This window comes from Gobius niger (assembly GCF_951799975.1).
Source record: "Gobius niger genome assembly, contig: SCAFFOLD_71, whole genome shotgun sequence".
Taxonomy (NCBI): Eukaryota; Metazoa; Chordata; class Actinopteri; order Gobiiformes; family Gobiidae; genus Gobius; species Gobius niger.
This window is the reverse complement of record NW_027639138.1, coordinates 67,856-95,000: the sequence shown is the minus strand read 5'-3', so window position 1 is coordinate 95,000 and position 27,145 is coordinate 67,856. Positions and strand designations below refer to the sequence as shown.

Here is a 27,145-nt window from a genome sequence, read left to right as displayed (position 1 = left end):
GAATTCTGTTTCAGTCGGAGCAGCAGCCGAAACGACTCTACGAGAGAAACAGTTTTTCCCCTGAAAGGTTCAGGTTCAGGTTCGCGTTCGGGTGACGTCACGTGAACGCGGCCTATTTTTAACTTGCTTTTTCAATTCTCTCTTTTTCCACATTTACAAAAGCCTTTTTTATATTTGTATTTCGAAGCAATTTATTTGTTTATATTTTCTTAGTCGGGTCAGTGGGTCAGGCGGGTCAGTTGTGCGTGAAACCAGGACTGGATTCTCAAACTAATGTCATGTGACGATGTAACGAGCTTGACCTCTGACCCCCAGGACTCTGAGTCCGGCTCCGAGGCCGAGTCCGAGGTCGTTCCTGTGAGTCCCGCTGCATTCTGGGAAACGATCAGAACCGAAACGTTTGATTGGACGAAACGCTGTCGAGGGATTTGGGCTTTCAACCAATCAGGAGCCACGTCCCATCTGCACCTCAGCGAGTCCCAGGGGCTGGTCCTGGTGCTAGGACCTGGGACCTGGTCCTGGTTCCTGGGTCTTGGTTCCTGGTCCTGGTCCTGGGTCCTGGGTCTGGTCCTGGGTCCTGGTCCTGGTCCTGGTCCTGGACTCGTGGGGGGCAGATGTGGAGCAGCTCGGGGAGAGAGCGTTCAGAAACACCTGCTCCAGAGGCATCAGTGACAAGAACATGTCTCAGTTTGGAAACACAGTGGTCAAACCCACAGAACCGCCCCCGGTCCACACGTGGTCCCACAGAACCGCCCCCGGTCCACACGTGGTCCCACAGAACCGCCCCCGGTCCACACGTGGTCCCGGTACCACAGGCTGGAGCAGATGTTTCTGAGCCGCCTCTGAGGGACTCGCTGATCACTGCGGCTTTTCTCTGGAATCCGCTCCACATTTTCCCTGCGCTGTTCTAACTCCTGCTCTCCCCTCCCCCTGTGGTCCCCCCTGTGGTCCCCCCCGTGGTCCCCCCTGTGGTCCCCCCCTCAGCCCCTCCGCCTGGCGCCTCAGAGGGAGTTCATCAAGTCTCTGCTGGGCATCGGCAAACGTCTGGCCACGCTGCCCACCAAAGAGCAGAAGACTCAGCGGCTGATCTCAGAGCTGTCCCTCCTCAACCACAAACTGCCGTCACGGGTTTGGCTCCCGACCGCCGCCTTCCAGCACCACGTGGTCCGGGTACCACACACGCAGGCCGTGGTCCTCAACTCCAAAGACAAGGTGCTCCCGTTGTTCATGTGTTTCAGACCTGGCGGTGGAGACCTCTGTGTGACCTCTGTGTGACCCCGGTTTGACCTCCTGCAGGCTCCGTACCTGATCTACGTGGAGGTCCTGGAGTGCGAGGACTTCGAGACCTCGGTGGTCCCGGTCCGGATCCCGGAGAACAGGGTGCGGGTGACGCGGTCGGTGGAGAACCTCGCCGTGGCCTCGGAAACGGGCGAGGCGCGGACGGGAACCTTCTCCGTGGTCTGTAACTACGACAACGACGAGGAGGCGTGGAGCACGGACGACCTCGGGACTCTGCAGGTGAGGAGGCCTTCAAGCAGAGGAACCTATCCGAGAACTATGGGGCTTCATCAGGGCTTTACCAGGGCTTCATCAGGGCTTCATCAGGGCTTCATCAGGGCTTCACCTGGGCTTCATCAGGGCTTCACCAGGGCTTCATCAGGGCTTCATCAGGGCTTCACCAGGGCTTCATCAGGTCTTCATCAGGGCTTCATCAGGGCTTCATTAGGGCTTCATCAGGGCTTCATCAGGGCTTCACCAGGGCTTCATCAGGGCTTCATTAGGGCTTCATTAGGGCTTCACCAGGGCTTCACCAGGGCTTCATCAGGGCTTCATCAGGGCTTCATCAGGGCTTCACCAGGGCTTCACCAGGGCTTTACCAGGGCTTTACCAGGGCTTCACCAGGGCTTCACCAGGGCTTCATCAGGGCTTCATCAGGGCTTCATCAGGGCTTCACCAGGGCTTTACCAGGGCTTTACCAGGGCTTTACCAGGGCTTTACCAGGGCTTCACCAGGGCTTCACCAGGGCTTCATCAGGGCTTCATCAGGTCTTCATCAGGGCTTCATCAGGGCTTCATCAGGTCTTCATCAGGTCTTCATCAGGGCTTCATCAGGTCTTCATCAGGTCTTCATCAGGTCTTCATCAGGGCTTCATCAGGTCTTCATCAGGTCTTCATCAGGTCTTCATTAGGGCTTCATCAAGGCTTCACCAGGGCTTTATTAGGGCTTCATCAGGGCTTCACCAGGTCTTTTTCAGGTCTTCCTCAGGGCTTAATATTAATATGAAGCCCTGGTGAAGCCCCGGTGAAGTCCTGATGAAGACCTGGTGGTGGAAACATGTTGGTTTCTGTAAGTTCTTCCTCGTCCTGTGTCTAAGCTCTAAACTCAGATGTTCCTCTGCAGGTTCCTGAAGGACACAGCTGTGACAACATCAGCCAGTTTTCAGTCGACAGCATCACGAGCACCGAGAGCAGAGAGACGGTTTATATCCAGGCAGGAGACATCAGGTACTACTGCAATACTACTGCAATACTACTGTAATGCTGCTGCAATACTACTGCAATAGTACTGCAATACTACTGCAATACTACTGCAATACTACTGTAATACTACTGTAATACTGCTGCAATACTACTGCAATACTGCTGCAATACTACTGCAATACTATTGCAATACTACTGCAATACTACTGCAATACTACTGCAATACTACTGCAATACTATTGCAATACTACTGCAATACTACTGCAATACTACTGTAATACTACTGCAACACTACTGCAATACTGCTGCAATACTACAAATTATTCTGCAACTCATGGTTTCAATACATTTTAAAGCTTGTAATTAACTGAAAATTGTCATTTGTTGAATTTGCATTATTAGGAGGTCATATTTACCGAAATCAAAAGATATTTCAATCAAAAACATCTTAACAGGTCAAGTTATATTTTGCCATAGGACCTTCTTTGAGCAGCTTCAAAATTCTTAAATCCATTAAACTTGTGACCCCCCCCCCCCTCCCCCCCCTCTCCTGCAGGAGGCGTCTGTCGGAGCAGCTCGCTCAGACTCCGTCCTCGTTCCGTAAAGACCCTGAGGATCCGTCTGCGGTGGCGCTGAAGGAGCCGTGGGACGAGAAGGTTCGGTAAGAGCGGGACGGTGAGGGGGGGGACAGCGGGGAGGGGGGGACAGCGGGACGGGGAGGGGGCGTGTCTGACCCTCTGCTCTCTGCAGGAGGATCCGCGAGGCGTCTCCGTACGGTCACCTCCCCACCTGGAGGCTCCTGTCGGTCATCGTGAAGTGTGGAGACGACCTCCGGCAGGAGCTGCTGGCGTCGCAGGTGCTGCAGGTGCTGAGGGTGAGCTGTGTGCGGTCACTACGGCAACGGGGCGGGGCAGCTGTGGCGACGGGGCGGGGCAGCTGTGGCAACGGGGCGGGGCAACTGTGGCAACGGGGCGGGGCAGCTGTGGCGACGGGGCGGGGCAACTGTGGCAACGGGGCGGGGCAACTGTGTTTAGTCCTGGTTTAGTCCTGGTTTAGTTCTGGTTTAGTCCTGGTTTAGTCCTGGTTTAGTCCTGGTTTAGTCCTGGTTTAGTTCTGGTTTAGTCCTGGTTTAGTCCTGGTTTAGTCCTGGTTTAGTCCTGGTTTAGACCTGGTTTAGTCCTGGTTTAGTCCTGGTTTAGTTCTGGTTTAGTCCTGGTTTAGTCCTGGTTTAGTCCTGGTTTAGTCCTGGTTTAGTCCCGGTTTAGACCTGGTTTAGACATGGTTTAGTCCTGGTTTAGTCCTGGTTTAGTCCAGGTTTAGTCCTGCTTTAGTCCTGGTTTAGTCCTGGTTTAGACCTGGTTTAGACCTGGTTTAGACATGGTTTAGTCCTGGTTTAGTCCTGGTTTAGTCCAGGTTTAGTCCTGCTTTAGTCCTGGTTTAGTCCTGGTTTAGACCTGGTTTAGACCTGGTTTAGTCCTGGTTTAGACCTGGTTTAGTCCCGGTTTAGTCCTGGTTTAGTCCTGGTTTAGTCCAGGTTTAGTCCTGCTTTAGTCCTGGTTTAGTCCTGGTTTAGACCTGGTTTAGACCTGGTTTAGTCCTGGTTTAGACCTGGTTTAGACCTGGTTTAGTCCTGGTTTAGTCCAGGTTTAGTCCTGGTTTAGCCCTGGTTTAGTCCTGGTTTAGTCCTGGTTTAGACCTGGTTTAGTCCTGGTTTAGTCCTGGTTTAGCCCTGGTTTAGACCTGGTTTAGTCCTGGTTTAGTCCTGGTTTAGTCCTGGTTTAGACCTGGTTTAGACCTGGTTTAGCCCTGGTTTAGTCCTGGTTTAGACCTGGTTTAGACCTGGTTTAGACCTGGTTTAGACATGGTTTAGTCCTGGTTTAGTCCTGGTTTAGTCCTGGTTTAGTCCTGGTTTAGCCCTGGTTTAGACCTGGTTTAGTCCTGGTTTAGTCCTGGTTTAGTCCTGGTTCAGTCCTGGTTCAGTCCTGGTTCTGACCCGGTTCTGACCCGGTTCTGACCCGGTTCAGTCCTGGTTCAGTCCTGGTTTAGACCTGGTTTAGTCCAGGTTTAGTCCTGCTTTAGTCCTGGTTTAGTCCTGGTTTAGTCCTGGTTTAGTCCCGGTTTAGACCTGCTTTAGTCCTGGTTTAGTCCTGGTTTAGTCCTGGTTTAGACCTGGTTTAGACCTGGATTAGTCCTGGTTTAGTCCTGGTTTAGTCCTGGTTTAGTCCAGGTTTAGTCCTGGTTTAGTCCTGGTTTAGTCCAGGTTTAGTCCTGCTTTAGTCCTGGTTTAGTCCTGGTTTAGTCCTGGTTTAGTCCCGGTTTAGACCTGGTTTAGACCTGGATTAGTCCTGGTTTAGTCCTGGTTTAGTCCTGGTTTAGTCCAGGTTTAGTCCTGGTTTAGTCCAGGTTTAGTCCTGGTTTAGTCCTGGTTTAGTCCTGGTTTAGTCCAGGTTTAGTCCTGCTTTAGTCCTGGTTTAGTCCAGGTTTAGTCCTGGTTTAGACCTGGTTTAGTCCTGGTTTAGACCTGGTTTAGTCCTGGTTTAGTCCTGGTTCTGACCCGGTTTAGTCCTGGTTCAGTCCCGGTTCTGACCTGGTTCAGTCCTGGTTTAGTCCTGGTTTAGACCTGGTTTAGTCCTGGTTCAGTCCCGGTTCTGACCTGGTTAAGTCCTGGTTTAGCCCTGGTTTAATCCCGGTTCAGTCCTGGTTTAGTCCTGGTTTAGTCCTGGTTTAGTCCTGGTTTAGTCCTGCTTTAGTCCTGGTTTAGTCCTGCTTTAGTCCTGGTTCAGTCCTGGTTTAGTCCTGGTTCAGTCCTGGTTTAGTCCTGGTTTAGTCCTGGTTTAGTCCTGGTTTAGCCCTGGTTTAGTCCTGGTTTAGTCCTGGTTCAGTCCTGGTTTAGTCCTGGTTTAGTCCTGGTTTAGTCCTGGTTTAGTCCTGGTTTAGTCCTGGTTTAGTCCTGGTTTAGTCCTGGTTCAGTCCTGGTTTAGTCCTGGTTTAGTCCTGGTTTAGTCCTGGTTTAGTCCTGGTTCAGTCCTGGTTTAGTCCTGGTTTAGACCTGGTTTAGTCCCGGTTTAGTCCCGGTTTAGCCCTGGTTTAGTCCTGGTTTAGTCCTGGTTCAGTCCTGGTTTAGTCCTGGTTTAGTCCTGGTTTAGTCCTGGTTTAGTCCTGGTTTAGTCCTGGTTTAGTCCTGGTTTAGTCCTGGTTTAGACCTGGTTTAGACCTGGTTTAGTCCTGGTTTAGTCCTGGTTTAGTCCTGGTTTAGTCCTGGTTTAGTCCTGGTTTAGTCCCGGTTTAGTCCTGGTTTAGCCCTGGTTTAGTCCCGGTTTAGTCCCGGTTCAGTCCCGGTTCTGACCCGGTTCAGTCCTGGTTCTGACCCGGTTCTGACCCGGTTCTGACCCGGTTCTGACCCGGTTCTGACCCGGTTCTGACCCGGTCTCTGTTTCAGGCCGTGTGGCAGCAGGAGCGAGTCCCGCTCTGGATCAAACCGTACCAGATCCTGGTCTTGTCCCGGGACTCGGGGATGATCGAGCCGGTCCTGAACGCCGTGTCGCTGCATCAGATTAAGAAGCAGAGCCAGGCTCCTCTGCTGGACTTCCTGGTCCAGGAACACGGACCTGTGACCTCAGAGGGCTTCCTGTCTGCGCAGAGGGCCTTCGTCCAATCCTGCGCCGCCTACAGCCTCGTCTGCTACCTGCTGCAGGTCAAAGACAGGTGAGGGGCGGGGCCTGCTGCAGGTCAAAGACAGGTGAGGGGCGGGGCCTGCTGCAGGTCAAAGACAGGTGAGGGGGCGGGGCCTCGTGTGCTACCTGCTGCAGGTCAAAGACAGGTGAGGGGGCGGGGCCTGCTGCAGGTCAAAGACAGGTGAGGGGCGGGGCCTGCTGCAGGTCAAAGACAGGTGAGGGGGCGGAGCCTGCTGCAGGTCAAAGACAGGTGAGGGGGCGGAGCCTGCTGCAGGTCAAAGACAGGTGAGGGGCGGGGCCTCGTGTGCTACCTGCTGCAGGTCAAAGACAGGTGAGGGGGCGGGGCCTGCTGCAGGTCAAAGACAGGTGAGGGGGAGGAGCCTGCTGCAGGTCAAAGACAGGTGAGGGGCGGGGCCTGCTGCAGGCCAAAGACAGGTGAGGGGGCGGAGCCTGCTGCAGGTCAAAGACAGGTGAGGGGCGGGGCCTGCTGCAGGTCAAAGACAGGTGAGGGGGCGGGGCCTGCTGCAGGTCAAAGACAGGTGAGGGGCGGGGCCTGCTGCAGGTCAAAGACAGGTGAGGGGCGGGGCCTGCTGCAGGTCAAAGACAGGTGAGGGGGAGGAGCCTGCTGCAGGTCAAAGACAGGTGAGGGGGCGGGGCCTGCTGCAGGTCAAAGACAGGTGAGGGGCGGGGCCTGCTGCAGGTCAAAGACAGGTGAGGGGCGGGGCCTGCTGCAGGTCAAAGACAGGTGAGGGGGAGGAGCCTGCTGCAGGTCAAAGACAGGTGAGGGGGCGAAGCCTGCTGCAGGTCAAAGACAGGTGAGGGGGAGGAGCCTGCTGCAGGTCAAAGACAGGTGAGGGGGCGGGGCCTGCTGCAGGTCAAAGACAGGTGAGGGGGCGGGGCCTCGTCTGCTACCTGCTGCAGGTCAAAGACAGGTGAGGGGGCGGGGCCTGCTGCAGGTCAAAGACAGGTGAGGGGCGGGGCCTGCTGCAGGTCAAAGACAGGTGAGGGGGCGGGGCCTGCTGCAGGTCAAAGACAGGTGAGGGGGCGGGACCTGCTGCAGGTCAAAGACAGGTGAGGGGGAGGAGCCTGCTGCAGGTCAAAGACAGGTGAGGGGGCGGGGCCTGCTGCAGGTCAAAGACAGGTGAGGGGGCGGGGCCTGCTGCAGGTCAAAGACAGGTGAGGGGGAGGAGCCTGCTGCAGGTCAAAGACAGGTGAGGGGGCGGGGCCTGCTGCAGGTCAAAGACAGGTGAGGGGGCGGGGCCTCGTCTGCTACCTGCTGCAGGTCAAAGACAGGTGAGGGGCGGGGCCTGCTGCAGGTCAAAGACAGGTGAGGGGGAGGAGCCTGCTGCAGGTCAAAGACAGGTGAGGGGGCGGGGCCTCGTGTGCTACCTGCTGCAGGTCAAAGACAGGTGAGGGGGCGGGGCCTGCTGCAGGTCAAAGACAGGTGAGGGGGAGGAGCCTGCTGCAGGTCAAAGACAGGTGAGGGGGAGGAGCCTGCTGCAGGTCAAAGACAGGTGAGGGGCGGGGCCTGCTGCAGGTCAAAGACAGGTGAGGGGAGGAGCCTGCTGCAGGTCAAAGACAGGTGAGGGGGAGGAGCCTGCTGCAGGTCAAAGACAGGTGAGGGGGAGGAGCCTGCTGCAGGTCAAAGACAGGTGAGGGGGCGGGGCCTGCTGCAGGTCAAAGACAGGTGAGGGGGAGGAGCCTGCTGCAGGTCAAAGACAGGTGAGGGGGCGGGGCCTGCTGCAGGTCAAAGACAGGTGAGGGGGCGGGGCCTGCTGCAGGTCAAAGACAGGTGAGGGGGAGGAGCCTGCTGCAGGTCAAAGACAGGTGAGGGGGCGGGGCCTGCTGCAGGTCAAAGACAGGTGAGGGGGCGGGGCCTGCTGCAGGTCAAAGACAGGTGAGGGGGCGGAGCCTGCTGCAGGTCAAAGACAGGTGAGGGGGCGGGGCCTGCTGCAGGTCAAAGACAGGTGAGGGGGCGGAGCCTGCTGCAGGTCAAAGACAGGTGAGGGGGCGGGGCCTGCTGCAGGTCAAAGACAGGTGAGGGGGCGGGGCCTCGTGTGCTACCTGCTGCAGGTCAAAGACAGGTGAGGGGCGGGGCCTGCTGCAGGTCAAAGACAGGTGAGGGGGCGGGGCCTGCTGCAGGTCAAAGACAGGTGAGGGGGCGGGGCCTGCTGCAGGTCAAAGACAGGTGAGGGGCGGAGCCTGCTGCAGGTCAAAGACAGGTGAGGGGCGGGGCCTCGTGTGCTACCTGCTGCAGGTCAAAGACAGGTGAGGGGGCGGGGCCTGCTGCAGGTCAAAGACAGGTGACGGGGCGGGGCCTGCTGCAGGTCAAAGACAGGTGAGGGGCGGAGCCTGCTGCAGGTCAAAGACAGGTGAGGGGCGGGGCCTCGTGTGCTACCTGCTGCAGGTCAAAGACAGGTGAGGGGGCGGGGCCTGCTGCAGGTCAAAGACAGGTGAGGGGGCGGGGCCTGCTGCAGGTCAAAGACAGGTGAGGGGCGGAGCCTGCTGCAGGTCAAAGACAGGTGAGGGGGAGGAGCCTGCTGCAGGTCAAAGACAGGTGAGGGGGCGGGGCCTGCTGCAGGTCAAAGACAGGTGAGGGGGCGGGGCCTGCTGCAGGTCAAAGACAGGTGAGGGGGCGGAGCCTGCTGCAGGTCAAAGACAGGTGAGGGGGAGGAGCCTGCTGCAGGTCAAAGACAGGTGAGGGGCGGGGCCTGCTGCAGGTCAAAGACAGGTGAGGGGGCGGGGCCTGCTGCAGGTCAAAGACAGGTGAGGGGGAGGAGCCTGCTGCAGGTCAAAGACAGGTGAGGGGCGGGGCCTGCTGCAGGTCAAAGACAGGTGAGGGGGAGGAGCCTGCTGCAGGTCAAAGACAGGTGAGGGGCGGAGCCTGCTGCAGGTCAAAGACAGGTGAGGGGGCGGGGCCTCGTCTGCTACCTGCTGCAGGTCAAAGACAGGTGAGGGGCGGAGCCTGCTGCAGGTCAAAGACAGGTGAGGGGGCGGGGCCTGCTGCAGGTCAAAGACAGGTGAGGGGGCGGGGCCTGCTGCAGGTCAAAGACAGGTTAGGGGGAGGAGCCTGCTGCAGGTCAAAGACAGGTGAGGGGGCGGGGCCTGCTGCAGGTAAAAGACAGGTGAGGGGGCGGGGCCTGCTGCAGGTCAAAGACAGGTGAGGGGGCGGGGCCTGCTGCAGGTCAAAGACAGGTGAGGGGCGGGGCCTGCTGCAGGTCAAAGACAGGTGAGGGGCGGGGCCTGCTGCAGGTCAAAGACAGGTGAGGGGGCGGGGCCTGCTGCAGGTCAAAGACAGGTGAGGGGGCGGGGCCTGCTGCAGGTCAAAGACAGGTGAGGGGGAGGAGCCTGCTGCAGGTCAAAGACAGGTGAGGGGGAGGAGCCTGCTGCAGGTCAAAGACAGGTGAGGGGGAGGAGCCTGCTGCAGGTCAAAGACAGGTGAGGGGGAGGAGCCTGCTGCAGGTCAAAGACAGGTGAGGGGCGGGGCCTGCTGCAGGTCAAAGACAGGTGAGGGGGCGGAGCCTGCTGCAGGTCAAAGACAGGTGAGGGGGCGGGGCCTGCTGCAGGTCAAAGACAGGTGAGGGGGCGGGGCCTGCTGCAGGTCAAAGACAGGTTAGGGGGAGGAGCCTGCTGCAGGTCAAAGACAGGTGAGGGGGCGGGGCCTGCTGCAGGTCAAAGACAGGTGAGGGGGCGGGGCCTGCTGCAGGTCAAAGACAGGTGAGGGGCGGGGCCTGCTGCAGATCAAAGACAGGTGAGGGGGCGGGGCCTGCTGCAGGTCAAAGACAGGTGAGGGGGCGGAGCCTGCTGCAGGTCAAAGACAGGTGAGGGGGCGGGGCCTGCTGCAGGTCAAAGACAGGTGAGGGGGAGGAGCCTGCTGCAGGTCAAAGACAGGTGAGGGGCGGGGCCTGCTGCAGGTCAAAGACAGGTGAGGGGGAGGAGCCTGCTGCAGGTCAAAGACAGGTGAGGGGCGGGGCCTGCTGCAGGTCAAAGACAGGTGAGGGGGAGGAGCCTGCTGCAGGTCAAAGACAGGTGAGGGGGAGGAGCCTGCTGCAGGTCAAAGACAGGTGAGGGGGAGGAGCCTGCTGCAGGTCAAAGACAGGTGAGGGGCGGGGCCTGCTGCAGGTCAAAGACAGGTGAGGGGGAGGAGCCTGCTGCAGGTCAAAGACAGGTGAGGGGCGGAGCCTGCTGCACGTCAAAGACAGGTGAGGGGGCGGGGCCTGCTGCAGGTCAAAGACAGGTGAGGGGGCGGGGCCTGCTGCAGGTCAAAGACAGGTGAGGGGGTGGAGGGAAAGAAAACAGTAGAAAATAGTGTGAAAAGAGGTTCATGTGGAGGACTAGTCCAGTCTGGTCCTGTGTTTGTTGCCTTTCCCTCTTTTTTCTCTTTGGTCCGGTCCGGTCCGGTCCGGTCTCTCTGGTCCCGGTCCTGGTCTGGTCTGGTCTGGTCCTGGTCTGGTCCTGGTCTGGTCTGGTCCGGTCTCTCTGGTCCTGTTTAATCCTGTGTTTTGTTGCAGACATAACGGGAACATCTTGCTGGACTCTGAGGGCCACATCATCCACATCGACTTCGGGTTCATCCTCAGCTCGTCTCCGAGGAACCTGGGCTTCGAGACGTCGGCCTTTAAGCTCACCCAGGACTTTGTGGAGGTGAGTCTTCAGGGAGAGCCGTCAGAAACACCTTCAGAGATCTTCTGTTACGAGGAACAATAATCCAGCAGTAACGTTTAGTGTTGAACGTTTCCTCCAGATCCACAGAGCACATGTGCCTGAACCCTCGAGCCCCCGGTGAAGGGGCTAGAGCTGGTCCAGGGTTGGATCCGGAACCTTGTGCACATGTTAAAGTTACTTAACCCCGGGTCTCTGCAGGTGATGGGCGGAGCCGACGGAGACATGTTTAACTATTACCAGATGCTGATGCTGCAGGGCCTCATCGCGGCCAGAAAACACATGGAGCGAGTCCTGCAGATCGTGGAGATCATGCAGCAAGGTATGAGAGTGATGTCACGAGGTATGAGAGTGATGTCACGAGGTATGAGAGTGATACAGGAGGTATGAGAGTGATGTCACGAGGTATGAGAGTGATACACGAGGTATGAGAGTGATGTCACGAGGTATGAGAGTGATGTCACGAGGTATGAGAGTGATGTCACGAGGTATGAGAGTGATGTCACGAGGTATGAGAGTGACGTCACGAGGTATGAGAGTGATACACGAGGTATGAGAGTGATACACGAGGTATGAGAGTGATACACGAGGTATGAGAGTGATACACGAGGTATGAGAGTGATGTCACGAGGTATGAGAGTGATACACGAGGTATGAGAGTGACGTCACGAGGTATGAGAGTGATACATGAGGTATGAGAGTGATACACGAGGTATGAGAGTGATACACGAGGTATGAGAGTGACGTCACGAGGTATGAGAGTGATACATGAGGTATGAGAGTGATACACGAGGTATGAGAGTGATACACGAGGTATGAGAGTGACGTCACGAGGTATGAGAGTGATACACGAGGTATGAGAGTGACGTCACGAGGTGTGAGAGTGATACACGAGGTATGAGAGTGATGTCACGAGGTATGAGAGTGATGTCACGAGGTATGAGAGTGACGTCACGAGGTATGAGAGTGATACACGAGGTATGAGAGTGATACAGGAGGTATGAGAGTGATACACGAGGTATGAGAGTGATGTCACGAGGTATGAGAGTGATACACGAGGTATGAGAGTGATGTCACGAGGTATGAGAGTGACGTCACGAGGTATGAGAGTGATACACGAGGTATGAGAGTGATGTCACGAGGTATGAGAGTGATACACGAGGTATGAGAGTGATGTCACGAGGTATGAGAGTGATACACGAGGTATGAGAGTGATACACGAGGTATGAGAGTGATACACGAGGTATGAGAGTGATACACGAGGTATGAGAGTGACGTCACGAGGTATGAGAGTGATACACGAGGTATGAGAGTGATGTCACGAGGTATGAGAGTGACGTCACGAGGTATGAGAGTGATGTCACGAGGTATGAGAGTGATACACGAGGTATGAGAGTGATGTCACGAGGTATGAGAGTGATACACGAGGTATGAGAGTGATGTCACGAGGTATGAGAGTGATGTCACGAGGTATGAGAGTGATACACGAGGTATGAGAGTGACGTCACGAGGTATGAGAGTGATGTCACGAGGTATGAGAGTGATACACGAGGTATGAGAGTGATACACGAGGTATGAGAGTGATACACGAGGTATGAGAGTGATGTCACGAGGTATGAGAGTGATACACGAGGTATGAGAGTGATGTCACGAGGTATGAGAGTGATACACGAGGTATGAGAGTGATGTCACGAGGTATGAGAGTGACGTCACGAGGTATGAGAGTGATACACGAGGTATGAGAGTGATACACGAGGTATGAGAGTGATACACGAGGTATGAGAGTGATGTCACGAGGTATGAGAGTGATACACGAGGTATGAGAGTGATACACGAGGTATGAGAGTGATACACGAGGTATGAGAGTGACGTCACGAGGTATGAGAGTGACGTCACGAGGTATGAGAGTGACGTCACGAGGTATGAGAGTGACGTCACGAGGTATGAGAGTGATGTCACGAGGTATGAGAGTGATACACGAGGTATGAGAGTGATACACGAGGTATGAGAGTGACGTCACGAGGTATGAGAGTGATACACGAGGTATGAGAGTGACGTCACGAGGTATGAGAGTGATACACGAGGTATGAGAGTGATGCACGAGGTATGAGAGTGATGCACGAGGTATGAGAGTGATACACGAGGTATGAGAGTGACGTCACGAGGTATGAGAGTGACGTCACGAGGTATGAGAGTGACGTCACGAGGTATGAGAGTGACGTCACGAGGTATGAGAGTGATACACGAGGTATGAGAGTGATACACGAGGTATGAGAGTGATACACGAGGTATGAGAGTGATACACGAGGTATGAGAGTGACGTCACGAGGTATGAGAGTGATGTCACGAGGTATGAGAGTGATACACGAGGTATGAGAGTGATGTCACGAGGTATGAGAGTGATACACGAGGAATGAGAGTGATACACGAGGTATGAGAGTGACGTCACGAGGTATGAGAGTGATACACGAGGTATGAGAGTGACGTCACGAGGTATGAGAGTGATGTCACGAGGTATGAGAGTGATACACGAGGTATGAGAGTGACGTCACGAGGTATGAGAGTGATACACGAGGTATGAGAGTGATGTCACGAGGTATGAGAGTGATGTCACGAGGTATGAGAGTGATACACGAGGTATGAGAGTGATGTCACGAGGTATGAGAGTGATGTCACGAGGTATGAGAGTGATGTCACGAGGTATGAGAGTGACGTCACGAGGTATGAGAGTGACGTCACGAGGTATGAGAGTGATGTCACGAGGTATGAGAGTGATACAGGAGGTATGAGAGTGATGTCACGAGGTATGAGAGTGATACACGAGGTATGAGAGTGATGTCACGAGGTATGAGAGTGATGTCACGAGGTATGAGAGTGATGTCACGAGGTATGAGAGTGATACACGAGGTATGAGAGTGATGTCACGAGGTATGAGAGTGACGTCACGAGGTATGAGAGTGATACACGAGGTATGAGAGTGATGTCACGAGGTATGAGAGTGATGTCACGAGGTATGAGAGTGATACACGAGGTATGAGAGTGATACACGAGGTATGAGAGTGATACACGAGGTGTGAGAGTGATACACGAGGTATGAGAGTGATGTCACGAGGTATGAGAGTGACGTCACGAGGTATGAGAGTGATACACGAGGTATGAGAGTGATACACGAGGTATGAGAGTGATACACGAGGTATGAGAGTGATGTCACGAGGTATGAGAGTGATGTCACGAGGTATGAGAGTGACGTCACGAGGTATGAGAGTGATGTCACGAGGTATGAGAGTGATGTCACGAGGTATGAGAGTGATGTCACGAGGTATGAGAGTGATGTCACGAGGTATGAGAGTGATGTCACGAGGTATGAGAGTGATGTCACGAGGTATGAGAGTGATACATGAGGTATAAGAGTGATGTCACGAGGTATGAGAGTGATACACGAGGTATGAGAGTGACGTCACGAGGTATGAGAGTGATACACGAGGTATGAGAGTGATACACGAGGTATGAGAGTGATACACGAGGTGTGAGAGTGACGTCACGAGGTATGAGAGTGATACACGAGGTATGAGAGTGATGTCACGAGGTATGAGAGTGACGTCACGAGGTATGAGAGTGATGTCACGAGGTATGAGAGTGACGTCACGAGGTATGAGAGTGACGTCACGAGGTATGAGAGTGATACACGAGGTATGAGAGTGACGTCACGAGGTATGAGAGTGATACACGAGGTATGAGAGTGATGTCACGAGGTATGAGAGTGATGTCACGAGGTATGAGAGTGATACACGAGGTATGAGAGTGATACACGAGGTATGAGAGTGATGTCACGAGGTATGAGAGTGATGTCACGAGGTATGAGAGTGATACACGAGGTATGAGAGTGATACACGAGGTGTGAGAGTGACGTCACGAGGTATGAGAGTGATACACGAGGTGTGAGAGTGACGTCACGAGGTATGAGAGTGATGTCACGAGGTATGAGAGTGATGTCACGAGGTATGAGAGTGATACACGAGGTATGAGAGTGATGTCACGAGGTATGAGAGTGACGTCACGAGGTATGAGAGTGATGTCACGAGGTATGAGAGTGATACACGAGGTATGAGAGTGATACACGAGGTATGAGAGTGATGTCACGAGGTATGAGAGTGATACACGAGGTATGAGAGTGATGTCACGAGGTATGAGAGTGACGTCACGAGGTATGAGAGTGATGTCACGAGGTATGAGAGTGATACACGAGGTATGAGAGTGATGTCACGAGGTATGAGAGTGATGTCACGAGGTATGAGAGTGATGTCATGTATCTCCTCATGTTCCTCCTCATGTTCCTCCTCAGGTTCTCAGCTGGCCTGTTTCCACGGCAGCTCGACCCTGCGTTCGCTGAAGGAGCGTTTCCACATGAACCTGACGGAGGAGCAGCTGCAGGGCCTGGTCCAGACGCTGGTGGACGGATCCATGAGGTCACTGACCACACGGCTGTACGACGGCTTCCAGTACCTCACCAACGGCATCATGTGACCCACGGCGTCATGTGACCCACGGCGTCATGTGACCCACGGCATCATGTGACCCACGGCGTCATGTGACCCACGGCGTCATGTGACCCACGGCGTCATGTGACCCACGGCGTCATGTGACCCACGGCGTCATGTGACCCACGGCGTCATGTGACCCACGGCGTCATGTGACCCACGGCGTCATGTGACCCACGGCGTCATGTGACCAACGGCATCATGTGACCCACGGCGTCATGTGACCCACGGCGTCATGTGACCCACGGCGTCATGTGACCCACGGCGTCATGTGACCAACGGCATCATGTGACCCACGGCGTCATGTGACCCACGGCGTCATGTGACCCACGGCGTCATGTGACCCACGGCGTCATGTGACCCACGGCATCATGTGACCCACGGCGTCATGTGACCCACGGCGTCATGTGACCAACGTTATCATGTGACCCACGGCATCATGTGACCAACGGCATCATGTGACCCACGGCGTCATGTGACCAACGGCGTCATGTGACCCACGGCATCATGTGACCCACGGCGTCATGTGACCAACGTTATCATGTGACCCACGGCGTCATGTGACCCACGGCGTCATGTGACCCACGGCGTCATGTGACCCACGGCGTCATGTGACCAACGTTATCATGTGACCCACGGCATCATGTGACCCACGGCGTCATGTGACCAACGTTATCATGTGACCCACGGCATCATGTGACCCACGGCATCATGTGACCCACGGCGTCATGTGACCCACGGCGTCATGTGACCAACGTTATCATGTGACCCACGGCATCATGTGACCCACGGCATCATGTGACCAACGTTATCATGTGACCCACGGCGTCATGTGACCCACGGCATCATGTGACCCACGGCGTCATGTGACCAACATTGTACATTTTCAGATCTTCCGATATGATCTTGTAGACGATACATTGCTCACCTCTACCCGACAGCGTCATGTGACTGGGATCATGTGACCATGTGGATCATGTGACCTTGTGGATCATGTGACCTTGTGGATCATGTGACCTTGTGGATCATGTGACTGGGATCATGTGACCTTGTGGATCATGTGACCTTGTGGATCATGTGACCTTGTGGATCATGTGACGGCGTGCCTCGTTCCTGCTCCTCAAACCAAAGCATCATGTCGTCGACCTCGGATCAAAACTATGCAAAAACTGAACTTTTGTAGATTTTAAGTTTTCTTGTGGTTTGTGTTTAATTTAAAGTCTCGTCTCCGTGCGCCCTCTTGTGGTGAGGGCTGACCTCTCCGTGCGCCCTCTTGTGGTGAGGGCTGACCTCTCGTCTCCGTGCGCCCTCTTGTGGTGAGGGCTGACCTCTCCGTGCGCCCTCTTGTGGTGAGGGCTGACCTCTCCGTGCGCCCTCTTGTGGTGAGGGCTGACCTCTCCGTGCGCCCTCTTGTGGTGAGGGCTGACCTCTCGTCTCCGTGCGCCCTCTTGTGGTGAGGGCTGACCTCTCGTCTCCGTGCGCCCTCTTGTGGTGAGGGCTGACCTCTCCGTGCGCCCTCTTGTGGTGAGGGCTGACCTCTCCGTGCGCCCTCTTGTGGTGAGGGCTGACCTCTCCGTGCGCCCTCTTGTGGTGAGGGCTGACCTCTCCGTGCGCCCTCTTGTGGTGAGGGCTGACCTCTCGTCTCCGTGCGCCCTCTTGTGGTGAGGGCTGACCTCTCGTCTCCGTGCGCCCTCTTGTGGTGAGGGCTGACCTCTCGTCTCCGTGCGCCCTCTTGTTGTGAGGGCTGACCTCTCGTCTCCGTGCGCCCTCTTGTGGTGAGGGCTGACCTCTCCGTGCGCCCTCTTGTGGCTGAACTGTGAATGAAGTGTCTGTTTTTTATTGTCGATTAAAAAGACACGTTTGACTCGGCCTCGTCTTTCTGCACAAACCGCACACACCCAGGGCGAACAGCAGGGGGCGCCTCATGAACCTGAGCTCAGGCATAATTATGGTCAACGTCGACTGGCTTAGACTTTATCAGAGTCTTTCAATACTTTTTAGATAATATCGTGTTCATAACTTCTGTTTTCTTTTTTGAAGGTTTTACAAAACTCCCTGTATCGGCCCCGAAGTATCGTGATCTGTAGTGTAGGGTATGAGGGTTTATTAATCAATTAATTTGTTTATTAATTAATAGGTTGTAGATTAGCCTTAAAATTGAACGGGGCACCAGTTCGAAAAGCGAACAAAATAACAGTAAGAATATGAGGCTAAACTACAGATTTATCTGAAGGAAGTGAGCTCTTGGACGTACACAAGGACCCTTATTCTGGAATAATAAACACAGACATTACCAAAGCAAACTGTGGTTTATGGAGGTTTAATGATCAAAATCAATTAACAGACGGCATTAAATATTAAAGTGCAAACAGGATCACCTAGAAGCCTAACAGGATGAATAATCAGATCAAATGTTCTAGAGTTGTATCTGAAAGTCAGTAAGGTGTTTGTGTAGCAGTTATGTGAGTCTTATTGAGCCAGGTCTGTGAGATGCGCTTACGACCGTGAGAAAGGTTTTCCAACTGTGGTCCGGCGTTCCAAAGTCCTGGTGTCGGCCTGTGGTCGTGGTCTCTCGGGTGGCGATCTCGAGCTGATGCGGGGGGGGCGGGGCCTGTCTCCAGCTCCTCTGGGCCTTGGGCGTTTAGCTTGACAAGCTAGACTCAAAATGGTTGCGCTGAAAGCTCAGCGATCAAAATGTCGTCTTGTAGGAAAAATGCAAATGTTCTTAAAAGTAACTGATAGTTTCAAATGACGGGCTCAAACTTAAAGCTCTTGTCCCTCTGAGACAAAGCGAGGTCAGAGTTCAGCGGGGGATGTGCCATGTGCTTATCCTCCTTCTCCGTCTGTCTGAACTCCAAGAGAAACTTCAACTCAACACCAACTCTCACAAGAAGCACATTTCCTGTCTAACTACTTCCTGTACCCGTCCTTTATACCGGGGGGGGCCTTTGTCTCCGCGGGACTCGACCAATCGATTCAGTCTGTAACCCAATATTATTGGTGCCCAAGTGGGAGGGGAGTAAGGCTTGTCTTTGGGAGAGAATTCAGGAAATCCATTTCTATTGTGATAAACACATAAACAACTTCCCAAACTTTCCAAATGCATTACCGACATTTCCACAGTATGTTTATACTTTTCATCTTTGTTGACCTGGGGAAGAATTCATCCTTAGAACAGATTGGTTGAGTTCATTCTCACTGTCCATGAATTGAAGAATTGGCTTATTACTCAAATCAGATGTTTGAGATTCAGTCTTTAGTCCAATTCGAAGGTCAATAAAGAGTTCTCGTCTCTGGTTGTGAAGGTTAAAGGATAAGATCATCACTTCATTTGTCCTGAACTGTGTTCGATCTGATCAGCCATTCACAAGACAGGAAGTGAAGACTTTCCGAGGCTGTAAAACGGTCTGGGGGTTTTGCTTATCTCTGGTTTGCGGTAACCATGGCGATAAGGGCATAGGTCACCCTCACACGCTACAGTATCGTATCGTATCGTGATCTGTATCGTATCGGCTGTTTTACTGTGAGTCCTGATCCAATAAAAACACGGACACGTCGGTTTGAAATGAACTTTTATAAAAGGCTTTCAGTCACATGACCATGATTCTGCGAGCTGATTGGTTAATTATAAAAAATACTACAGATAAAAACTTGTTCAGGCTCCACAGGAAACACTGGAGGGGGCGGGGACACAGACAGGGGGAGGGGACACAGAAAGGGGGCGGGGACACAGACAGGGGGAGGGGACACAGAAAGGGGGCGGGGACACAGAAAGGGGGCGGGGACATGGGGGAAACACTGTCGTCTCGGTGGCGTTCGTGTCTCGGGTCAGATCTTCTCGACGTAGTTCCCGGGAAACATTCCCTCTCGACCTCGGAGACGCCCAAACCACCAGCCACTGCCGTCTGTGGGCAAATACTGTTACTGCAAATACTGCAAATACTGTAAATACTACTGTTACTAGTATAAGTACATGTATGTAATATAAGTACATGTATGCAGTATAAGTACATGTATGTAGTATAAGTACATGTATGTAGTATAAGTACACGTATGTAGTATAAGTACCTGCAGTATAAGTACATGTCTGTAGTATAAGTACATGTATGTAAAGTGCGTTACCCTCAGACAGGATCTCGATGACCTCGTCGGCGTTGAAGCTCAGCTCGTCCGTGTCCTGGGCGTCGTAGGCCCAGAGCGCTCGACAGTGCGGCGTCCGAGGTCTGGGCTTCGGACTCGGTTTGGGCCGACCCAGACCCGGGTCCGGCCGCACCTCCTTAGACCTCCTCCTCAGCAGCCTGAGGATAACACAGGAGAACAAGGAGGTTACTACAGACTCCTCCTCCTCCTGAGCAGCCTGAGGATAACACAGGAGAACACGGAGGTTACTACAGACTCCTCCTCCTCAGCAGCCTGAGGATAACACGGAGGTTACTACAGACTCCTCCTCTTACTACAGACTCCTCCTCTAATTACAGACTCCTCCTCCTCCTCCTGAGCAGCCTGAGGAGGACACAGGAGAACACGGAGGTTACTACAGACTCCTCCTCTTATTACAGACAGACTCCTCCTCCTGAGCAGCCTGAGGAGGACACAGGAGAACACGGAGGTTACTACAGACTCCTCCTCCTTTTACAGACTCCTCCTCCTATTACAGACTCCTCCTACTATTACAGACTCCTCCTCCTCAGCAGCCTGAGGATAACACTGAGGTTACTACAGACTCCTCCTCTTACTACAGACTCCTCCTCTAATTACAGACTCCTCCTCCTCCTCCTGAGCAGCCTGAGGAGGACACAGGAGAACACGGAGGTTACTACAGACTCCTCCTCCTTTTACAGACTCCTCCTCCTATTACAGACTCCTCCTACTATTACAGACTCCTCCTCCTCAGCAGCCTGAGGATAACACTGAGGTTACTACAGACTCCTCCTACTATTACAGACTCCTCCTTCTATTACAGACTCCTCCTACTATTACAGACAGACTCCTCCTACTATTACAGACTCTTCCTACTATTACAGACTCCTCCTCCTGAGCAGCCTGAGGATAACACTGAGGTTACTACAGACTCCTCCTACTATTACAGACAGACTCCTCCTCTTATTACAGACTCCTCCTCTTACTACAGACTCCTCCTCCTTTTACAGACTCCTCCTCTTATTACAGACTCCTCCTCTTATTACAGACTCCTCCTCCTATTACAGACTCCTCCTCTTATTACAGACTCCTCCTCTTATTACAGACTCCTCCTCCTATTACAGACTCCTCCTCCTATTACAGACTCCTCCTCCTATTACAGACTCCTCTTTCTACAGACTCCTCCTCTTTCTACAGACTCCTCCTCTTATTACAGACTCCTCCTACGGGGTTTCCGGTACCTGGACTGTAACGATACTTGGTTTCCGATACTAAAATATTTGTGTAGAACCATTAAATAGATTCATAATATTCATTTTCCTTCCATTTAAATTAATTGTTTTGCATTTGTATCATTTAATTGAGGTGAAACTTCCTGTAACTCATTGACGGCCAGAGGTTTTTTCAAGGTCTTGTTCTACGTCAACACGAACCCAACTCTCTTCTTTCATCTAAAAGTTCTGGAGTTCTCTTATTGAGGCACCAGGTGGCAGCACCAGACATGCTCAAGGCTTTGCTGCAGCTGTTCCCATTGACAAACCTAATTGACGTCTATAAACGTCATTGGCAGTCAATGAGATAGCAACAAAATGGCAGAAAAACAATTTCCATTTTTTTTTCATTTCCCCCCCAATTTTTTCCAAATATTTTTGATGTGTTTTTCCCCAAATGTCAAATTGTTTCCACCTAAGATTTTCCACGTGTTCTTTTTTACAATTTCACCCCAAATTTTACATTGTTCCCAAACTTCACACATTTTTTTTTACTTGTTTTGTTTTTTTATATATATTTTTTCAACCTGTGTTTCACTTTTTCAAAACTTACTTTTCCTTTTCCATCACCAGGAGTAACTAAACCTGTTTAATCTCTGACCTCCCACCTGAGCAGAGCACTTTCTCTCCAGTTTGGCTTTACCCAAATGTAACGGCTTGTTGGAAACAGTGTAAAAAAAAAAAAAAATGTGACAAAAATAATAAATAAAAATGTGACAAAAAAAAATAAAAAATGTGACAAAAAATAATTAAAAATGTGACAAAAAATAATAAAAATGTGACAAAAAATAAATCAAAATGTGAAAAAATAATAATAAAAAATAAGACAAAAAATAATAAAAAATGTGACAAAAAATAATAAAAAATGTGACAAAAAATAATAAAAAATGTGACAAAAAATAATAAAAAATGTGACAAAAAATAATAAAAAATGTGACAAAAAATAATAAAAAATGTGACAAAAAATAATAAAAAATGTGACAAAAAATAATAAAAAATGTGACAAAAATAAATAAAAAATGTGAAAAAATAAAATAAAAAATGTGACAAAAAATAATTAAAAATGTGACAAAAAATGTGACAAAAATAAATAAAAATGTGACAAAAAATAAAGAAAAACTCGGGCAAATATGGGATGAAAAAGAAAGTGAAAAAGTGAAACACTGAGGCACAATGTGAGGAAAAGGATCTGTTTTGTGTGTCTTGGCTTTGAGGCGTTTCTCAATGTGCTGTAAGCGCCAGGTTAGATTTGGGTAAAGCCTGTGCCCTGGGGGACCCCCCCCCCCCGGCGTCTCACCCGGCGGCTCCGGTGTCCGGCACCTCCATGAAGGCCAGGTCCTGCGGTTGCTGCGGCGGCGAGTGGACGCTCTGGCGGTTGCCGTGGAGACGCGGCAGAGTGGGCTGCTCCATGGACGCCTGCCGCAGAGAGCGCCCCCTGGACATGCGCCTGTCCGCTGCACCTGAGACACAGCACAGGCTTTAGGGCGGGGCCGGGGGGCGGGGACACCTGCGCGGGGTGGGCGGGGCTTACCGGATCCAGCGGAGGGTCTGGGGGCGGCGCCGTGGCCGTGGCCGAGATGGCGGCTCTTCCTGTTGTCTCTCCGAGTCGGACCTGACGGAAAAGTTAGACAGAGCTTTGTTCAGTGACGACAACAGCAGCGCCCCCTGTGGAGAACAACAGTAACAACAGCAGCGCCCCCATTTTTCGTCACTTTTTTCGTCATTTTTTTGTCCGATTTTTGTCATTTTTTCTTCCATTTTTTGTCACTTTTTTTTCATTTTTTCGTCAATTTTTTTATCAAATTTTTGTCATTTTTTCGTCAATTTCTAGTGACATTTTTGTGACGTTTGTCATTTTTTCTTCAATTTTTTGTCAATTTCTTATGACATTTTTGTCACTTTTTTCATTTTTTCGTCAATTTTTCATCAAATTTTTGTAAATTTTTCGTCAATTTCTTGACATTTTTGTGACGTTTTTGCCACTTTTTCATGCACTTTTCATCAGTTTTTCATCAATTTTTCATCAATTTTTCGTCACTTTTTTGGTCATTTTTTCGTCAATTTTTTTTCATTTTTTTGTCATTTTTTTGTCACATTTTTGTATTTTTCTTGTCAAATTTTTATCAAATCTTTGTCACTTTTTTTCATTTTTTTGTAAATTTTTCATCAAATTTTTGTCATTTTTTCGTCAATTTCTTGACATTTTTGAGACATTTATACCACTTTTTCATCCACTTTTCATCCATTTTTCATCAATTTTTCATCAGCTTTTCGTCACTTTTTTGTCATTTTTTGGTCATTTCTTCAACTTTTTGTCAATTTCTTATGACATTTTTGTCACTTTTTTCATTTTTTCGTCAATTTTTCATCAAATTTTTGTAAATTTTTTGTCAATTTCTTGACATTTTTGTGACATTTATACCACTTTTTCATCCATTTTTCATCCATTTTTCGTCACTTTTTTGTCATTTTTTTGGTCATTTTTTTGGTCATTTTTCTTGTCAAATTTTTATCAAATCTGTAATTTTTTCGTCACTTTTTTGTCAGATTTTTGTCATTTTTTGCCACTTTTTCAACAATTTTTAGTCATTTTTTGTCAATTTGTTGTGACATTTTTGCCACTTTTTCATCAATTTTTCATCAATTTTTTGTACATTTTTTGTCAATTTCTTGACATTTTTGTGACATTTATACCACTTTTTCATCCATTTTTCATCCATTTTTCGTCACTTTTTTGTCATTTTTTTGGTCATTTTTTTGGTCATTTTTCTTGTCAAATTTTTATCAAATCTGTAATTTTTTCGTCACTTTTTTGTCAGATTTTTGTCATTTTTTGCCACTTTTTCAACAATTTTTAGTCATTTTTTGTCAATTTGTTGTGACATTTTTGCCACTTTTTCATCAATTTTTCATCAATTTTTTGTACATTTTTTGTCAATTTCTTGACATTTTTGTGACATTTATACCACTTTTTCATCCACTTTTTCATCCATTTTTCATCCATTTTTCGTCACTTTTTTGTCATTTTTTATATTTTTCTTGTCAATTTTTTATCAAATCTGTGGAATTTTTTCGTCACTTTTTTGTCAGATTTTTGTCATTTTTTTGTCACTTTTTTTAATTTTTTCGTCAATTTTTTTCATCAAATTTTTGTCATTTTTTCGTCAATTTCTTGTGACATTTTTGCCACTTTTTCATCCATTTTTCGTCAATTTTTTGTCATTTTCTTGTCAAATTTTTATCAAATCTGTGTAATTTTTTTGTCACATTTTGTCACATTTTCATCAATTTTCCGTCACTTTTTTGTCACTTTTTTTTTTTTTTTTTTGTCAATTTTGCCACTTTTTCAAAACCATGGGCATTTTTTCTTACGTTTTTTGTCAATTTCTAGTGACATTTTTTCCAACGTTTCATCAATGTTTTCTCACTTTTTCGTCACATTTCCATCATTGTTTTCGTCTCAGTTTTGTCACTATTTTCTCACCTTTTTTCCCAGAAGCTTTTGGATTGGGGTAAAGCCGAACTGGAGAAACTGTGCTCGCTTCAGGCGGGGGTTAAGGGGTTAAAGGTTTAAACGTCTGCTTTTATTCTGTGACATCACTAGTCATCAAACGTGTCAGTAAATGTGAGTGAAGGATCATGGGAAAGAGGGGCGGGTCTTACGCGAGTCCTTGGGGAGGCCCGGTCCGATCGACACCTGGAGGACTTTTCCGCTGGGTTTAAGCTCCGCCTCCTCGCCGTTTCCCGCCGAGAACTGGATCTGCCTCGAGCCCGACGACATGAAGGGGCCCCAGCCGCCCTTCTTCACTTTGAACTCCAGCCTGAGGAGGAGAGGAGGAGGAGGAGGAGGGGGAGGAGGAGGAGGAGGAGGAGGAGGAGGAGGAGGAGGAGGGAGAGGAGGAGGAGGGGGAGGAGGAGGAGGAGGGAGAGGGAGAGTAAGGAGAGAATCATGGCCGACCCTGGACAGAAGAACCTCCTCTTTGACTCACAGGTTGTTGAACTTCAGCGGGAGCTTCTTCCCCGTCTTCTCCTGGTGTTTCTTCAGGAGCAAACTCAGGAACTCGGTCTTGAAGACGCTCTGGAGGACGCTGTCGTAGGTCTCCTCGTGGACGATGAAGAGGTCGTCCTGGAGACAGCTGTGAGCCAATCAGAGGAGAGAGGGGAGAGCCAATCAGAGGAGAGAGGAGAGAGCCAATCAGAGGAGAGCGGAGAGGTGAGAGCCAATAAGAGGAGAGAGGGGAGGTGAGAGCCAATCAGAGGAGAGAGGGGAGAGGGGAGAGCCAATCAGAGGAGAGAGGGGAGAGCCAATCAGAGGAGAGAGGAGAGGGGAGAGCCAATCAGAGGAGAGAGGGGAGAGCCAATCAGAGGAGAGAGGAGAGGGGAGAGCCAATCAGAGGAGAGAGGAGAGGTGAGAGCCAATCAGAGGAGAGAGGGGAGAGCCAACCAGAGGAGAGAGGGGAGGTGAGAGCCAACCAGAGGAGAGAGGTGAGAGCCAATCAGAGGAGAGAGGGGAGGTGAGAGCCAATCAGAGGAGAGAGGGGAGGTGAGAGCCAATCAGAGGAGAGAGGTGAGAGCCAATCAGAGGAGAGAGGGGAGAGCCAACCAGAGGAGAGAGGTGAGAGCCAATCAGAGGAGAGAGGGGAGGTGAGAGCCAATCAGAGGAGAGAGGGGAGGTGAGAGCCAATCAGAGGAGAGAGGTGAGAGCCAATCAGAGGAGAGGGGAGAGCCAATCAGAGGAGAGAGGAGAGGGGAGAGCCAATCAGAGGAGAGAGGAGAGGTGAGAGCCAATCAGAGGAGAGCGGAGAGGGGAGAGCCAATCAGAGGAGAGCGGAGAGGGGAGAGCCAATCAGAGGAGAGAGGAGAGGTGAGAGCCAATCAGAGGAGAGCGGGGAGGTGAGAGCCAATCAGAGGAGAGCGGAGAGGTGAGAGCCAATCAGAGGAGAGCGGAGAGGTGAGAGCCAACCAGAGGAGAGAGGTGAGAGCCAACCAGAGGAGAGAGGGGAGGTGAGAGCCAACCAGAGGAGAGAGGGGAGGTGAGAGCCAATCAGAGGAGAGAGGAGAGGTGAGAGCCAATCAGAGGAGAGAGGTGAGAGCCAATCAGAGGAGAGAGGGGAGAGAGGGCGCCTTCTCACCTGAGGGACACAGACTGGACCTTCTGGACCTCGATCTTCCTCTTCAGGACTTCCTGGATCTGGCCTTTTTCCGGCCCCTGCTTCACTTTCTCTCGTCCAATCAGGTACAAGTATTTAGGCGTCAGGATGAGGTCACGCTTCACGCTCTGAAACAGAACCAGCGTGACTTTGTTCTCCCGATACTAGACCGATACTGACCGATACTGACCGATACCAGACCGATACTAACCGATACTAACCGATACCGGCCGATACTAGACCGATACTGACCGATACTGACCGATACTTGACCGATACTTGACCGATACTTGACCGATACTGACCGATACTAACCGATACTGACCGATACTTGACCAATACTGACCAATACTGACCGATACCAGACCGATACTGACCGATACTGACCGATACCAGACCGATACTAACCGATACTTGACCGATACTAACCGATACCGGCCGATACTTGACCAATACTAACCGATACTGGCCCAGACTCTGGTGATACTGTCCAATACTGACCGATCCAATCTTCTGAGAGGCTCTGGACTCTGGACTCACCCTGAAGAGGCTCTGGACTCTGGACTCTGGACTCTGGACTCTGGACTCTGGACTCTGGACTCTGGACTCTGGACTCACCCTGAAGCGGCGGTCGTACTTGAGCACCACGTCAGCGAACTCCACCCGCTCCCTCTTGCCGACGAAGGCTCGGATTTCGGGGTGCAGCTCCAGACCGATGTAGTCGCCCACGAAGTTCCTGTTGAGGCTGTTCCGGCGCCGCTCCTTCTTGTTCAGCAGGACGTCCGACGCTTCCTGCCTCATCTGGACGTACTTCCTGACGGCCACGTGCTTCCTCCAGGCCTTCTGGATCACGCGGGCGTAACCGTTAAACTTCCGCTCACGCATCTCCTCCAGCAGGAACAGCTGCAGGTCAGAGGTCACGGGGAGTTATTCGAACGGAGACGTGGAGGAGATGATCGGACTCACCGACTCGGGCGCCCGGATGAAGACTTTGCTTTTGCCGAGCTGGTACTGGTCCTGGTCCATGTGGACGGAGCTCAGCAGGTGCAGCACGCCCTGGCGAGGGTCGCCCGTCCACTGAGGCCACGACTCCGGCGTCAGGATGGCGTATCTGAGGACGGACGTCACCGAGCTGAGGGTCAGGGGCTAACCACAGAGAGCTAACCACAGAGAGCTAACCACCAAGAGCTAACCACAGACAGCTAACCACAGAGAGCTAACCACAAAGAG

At 51.5% G+C, this 27,145-nt stretch overlaps 2 protein-coding genes and 1 long non-coding RNA gene across 4 annotated transcripts in view; 1 reads left to right on the top strand and 2 right to left on the bottom strand.

Moving 5' to 3' along the window:
* LOC306982836 (phosphatidylinositol 4-kinase beta-like) overlaps window positions 1-15,340 on the top strand; it is a gene marked incomplete at its 3' end in the record, with an annotated part of 23,784 nt that extends 8,444 nt beyond the window's left edge. For both annotated transcript variants that reach the window (XM_079583286.1, XM_079583287.1), the window contains 9 exons: window positions 985-1,212; window positions 1,297-1,518; window positions 2,401-2,504; window positions 3,037-3,141; window positions 3,231-3,354; window positions 5,920-6,185; window positions 10,666-10,798; window positions 11,018-11,138; window positions 15,159-15,340. In XM_079583286.1, the coding sequence (XP_079439412.1) occupies window positions 985-1,212; window positions 1,297-1,518; window positions 2,401-2,504; window positions 3,037-3,141; window positions 3,231-3,354; window positions 5,920-6,185; window positions 10,666-10,798; window positions 11,018-11,138; window positions 15,159-15,340 (1,485 nt within the window). The remainder of the gene's footprint in view (window positions 1-984; window positions 1,213-1,296; window positions 1,519-2,400; window positions 2,505-3,036; window positions 3,142-3,230; window positions 3,355-5,919; window positions 6,186-10,665; window positions 10,799-11,017; window positions 11,139-15,158) is intronic.
* Window positions 15,341-16,376: 1,036 nt separating this feature from the next.
* LOC306982839 lies at window positions 16,377-16,662 on the bottom strand. Its single transcript, XR_013794238.1, has 3 exons — window positions 16,612-16,662; window positions 16,454-16,575; window positions 16,377-16,419 (listed from the first exon to the last, which is right to left on the bottom strand). It is a non-coding gene; the product is annotated as an uncharacterized lncRNA (long non-coding RNA).
* Window positions 16,663-19,182: 2,520 nt separating this feature from the next.
* The window catches only part of LOC306982837 (unconventional myosin-Ie-like), a gene marked incomplete at its 3' end in the record, with an annotated part of 39,596 nt that continues 31,633 nt past the window's right edge, over window positions 19,183-27,145 (bottom strand). Inside the window, 9 exon segments of the mRNA XM_079583288.1 lie at window positions 19,183-19,259; window positions 19,477-19,652; window positions 22,063-22,244; window positions 22,247-22,377; window positions 24,429-24,586; window positions 24,755-24,901; window positions 25,898-26,043; window positions 26,534-26,818; window positions 26,882-27,026. Of these exon segments, the coding sequence (XP_079439414.1) occupies window positions 19,183-19,259; window positions 19,477-19,652; window positions 22,063-22,244; window positions 22,247-22,377; window positions 24,429-24,586; window positions 24,755-24,901; window positions 25,898-26,043; window positions 26,534-26,818; window positions 26,882-27,026 (1,447 nt within the window).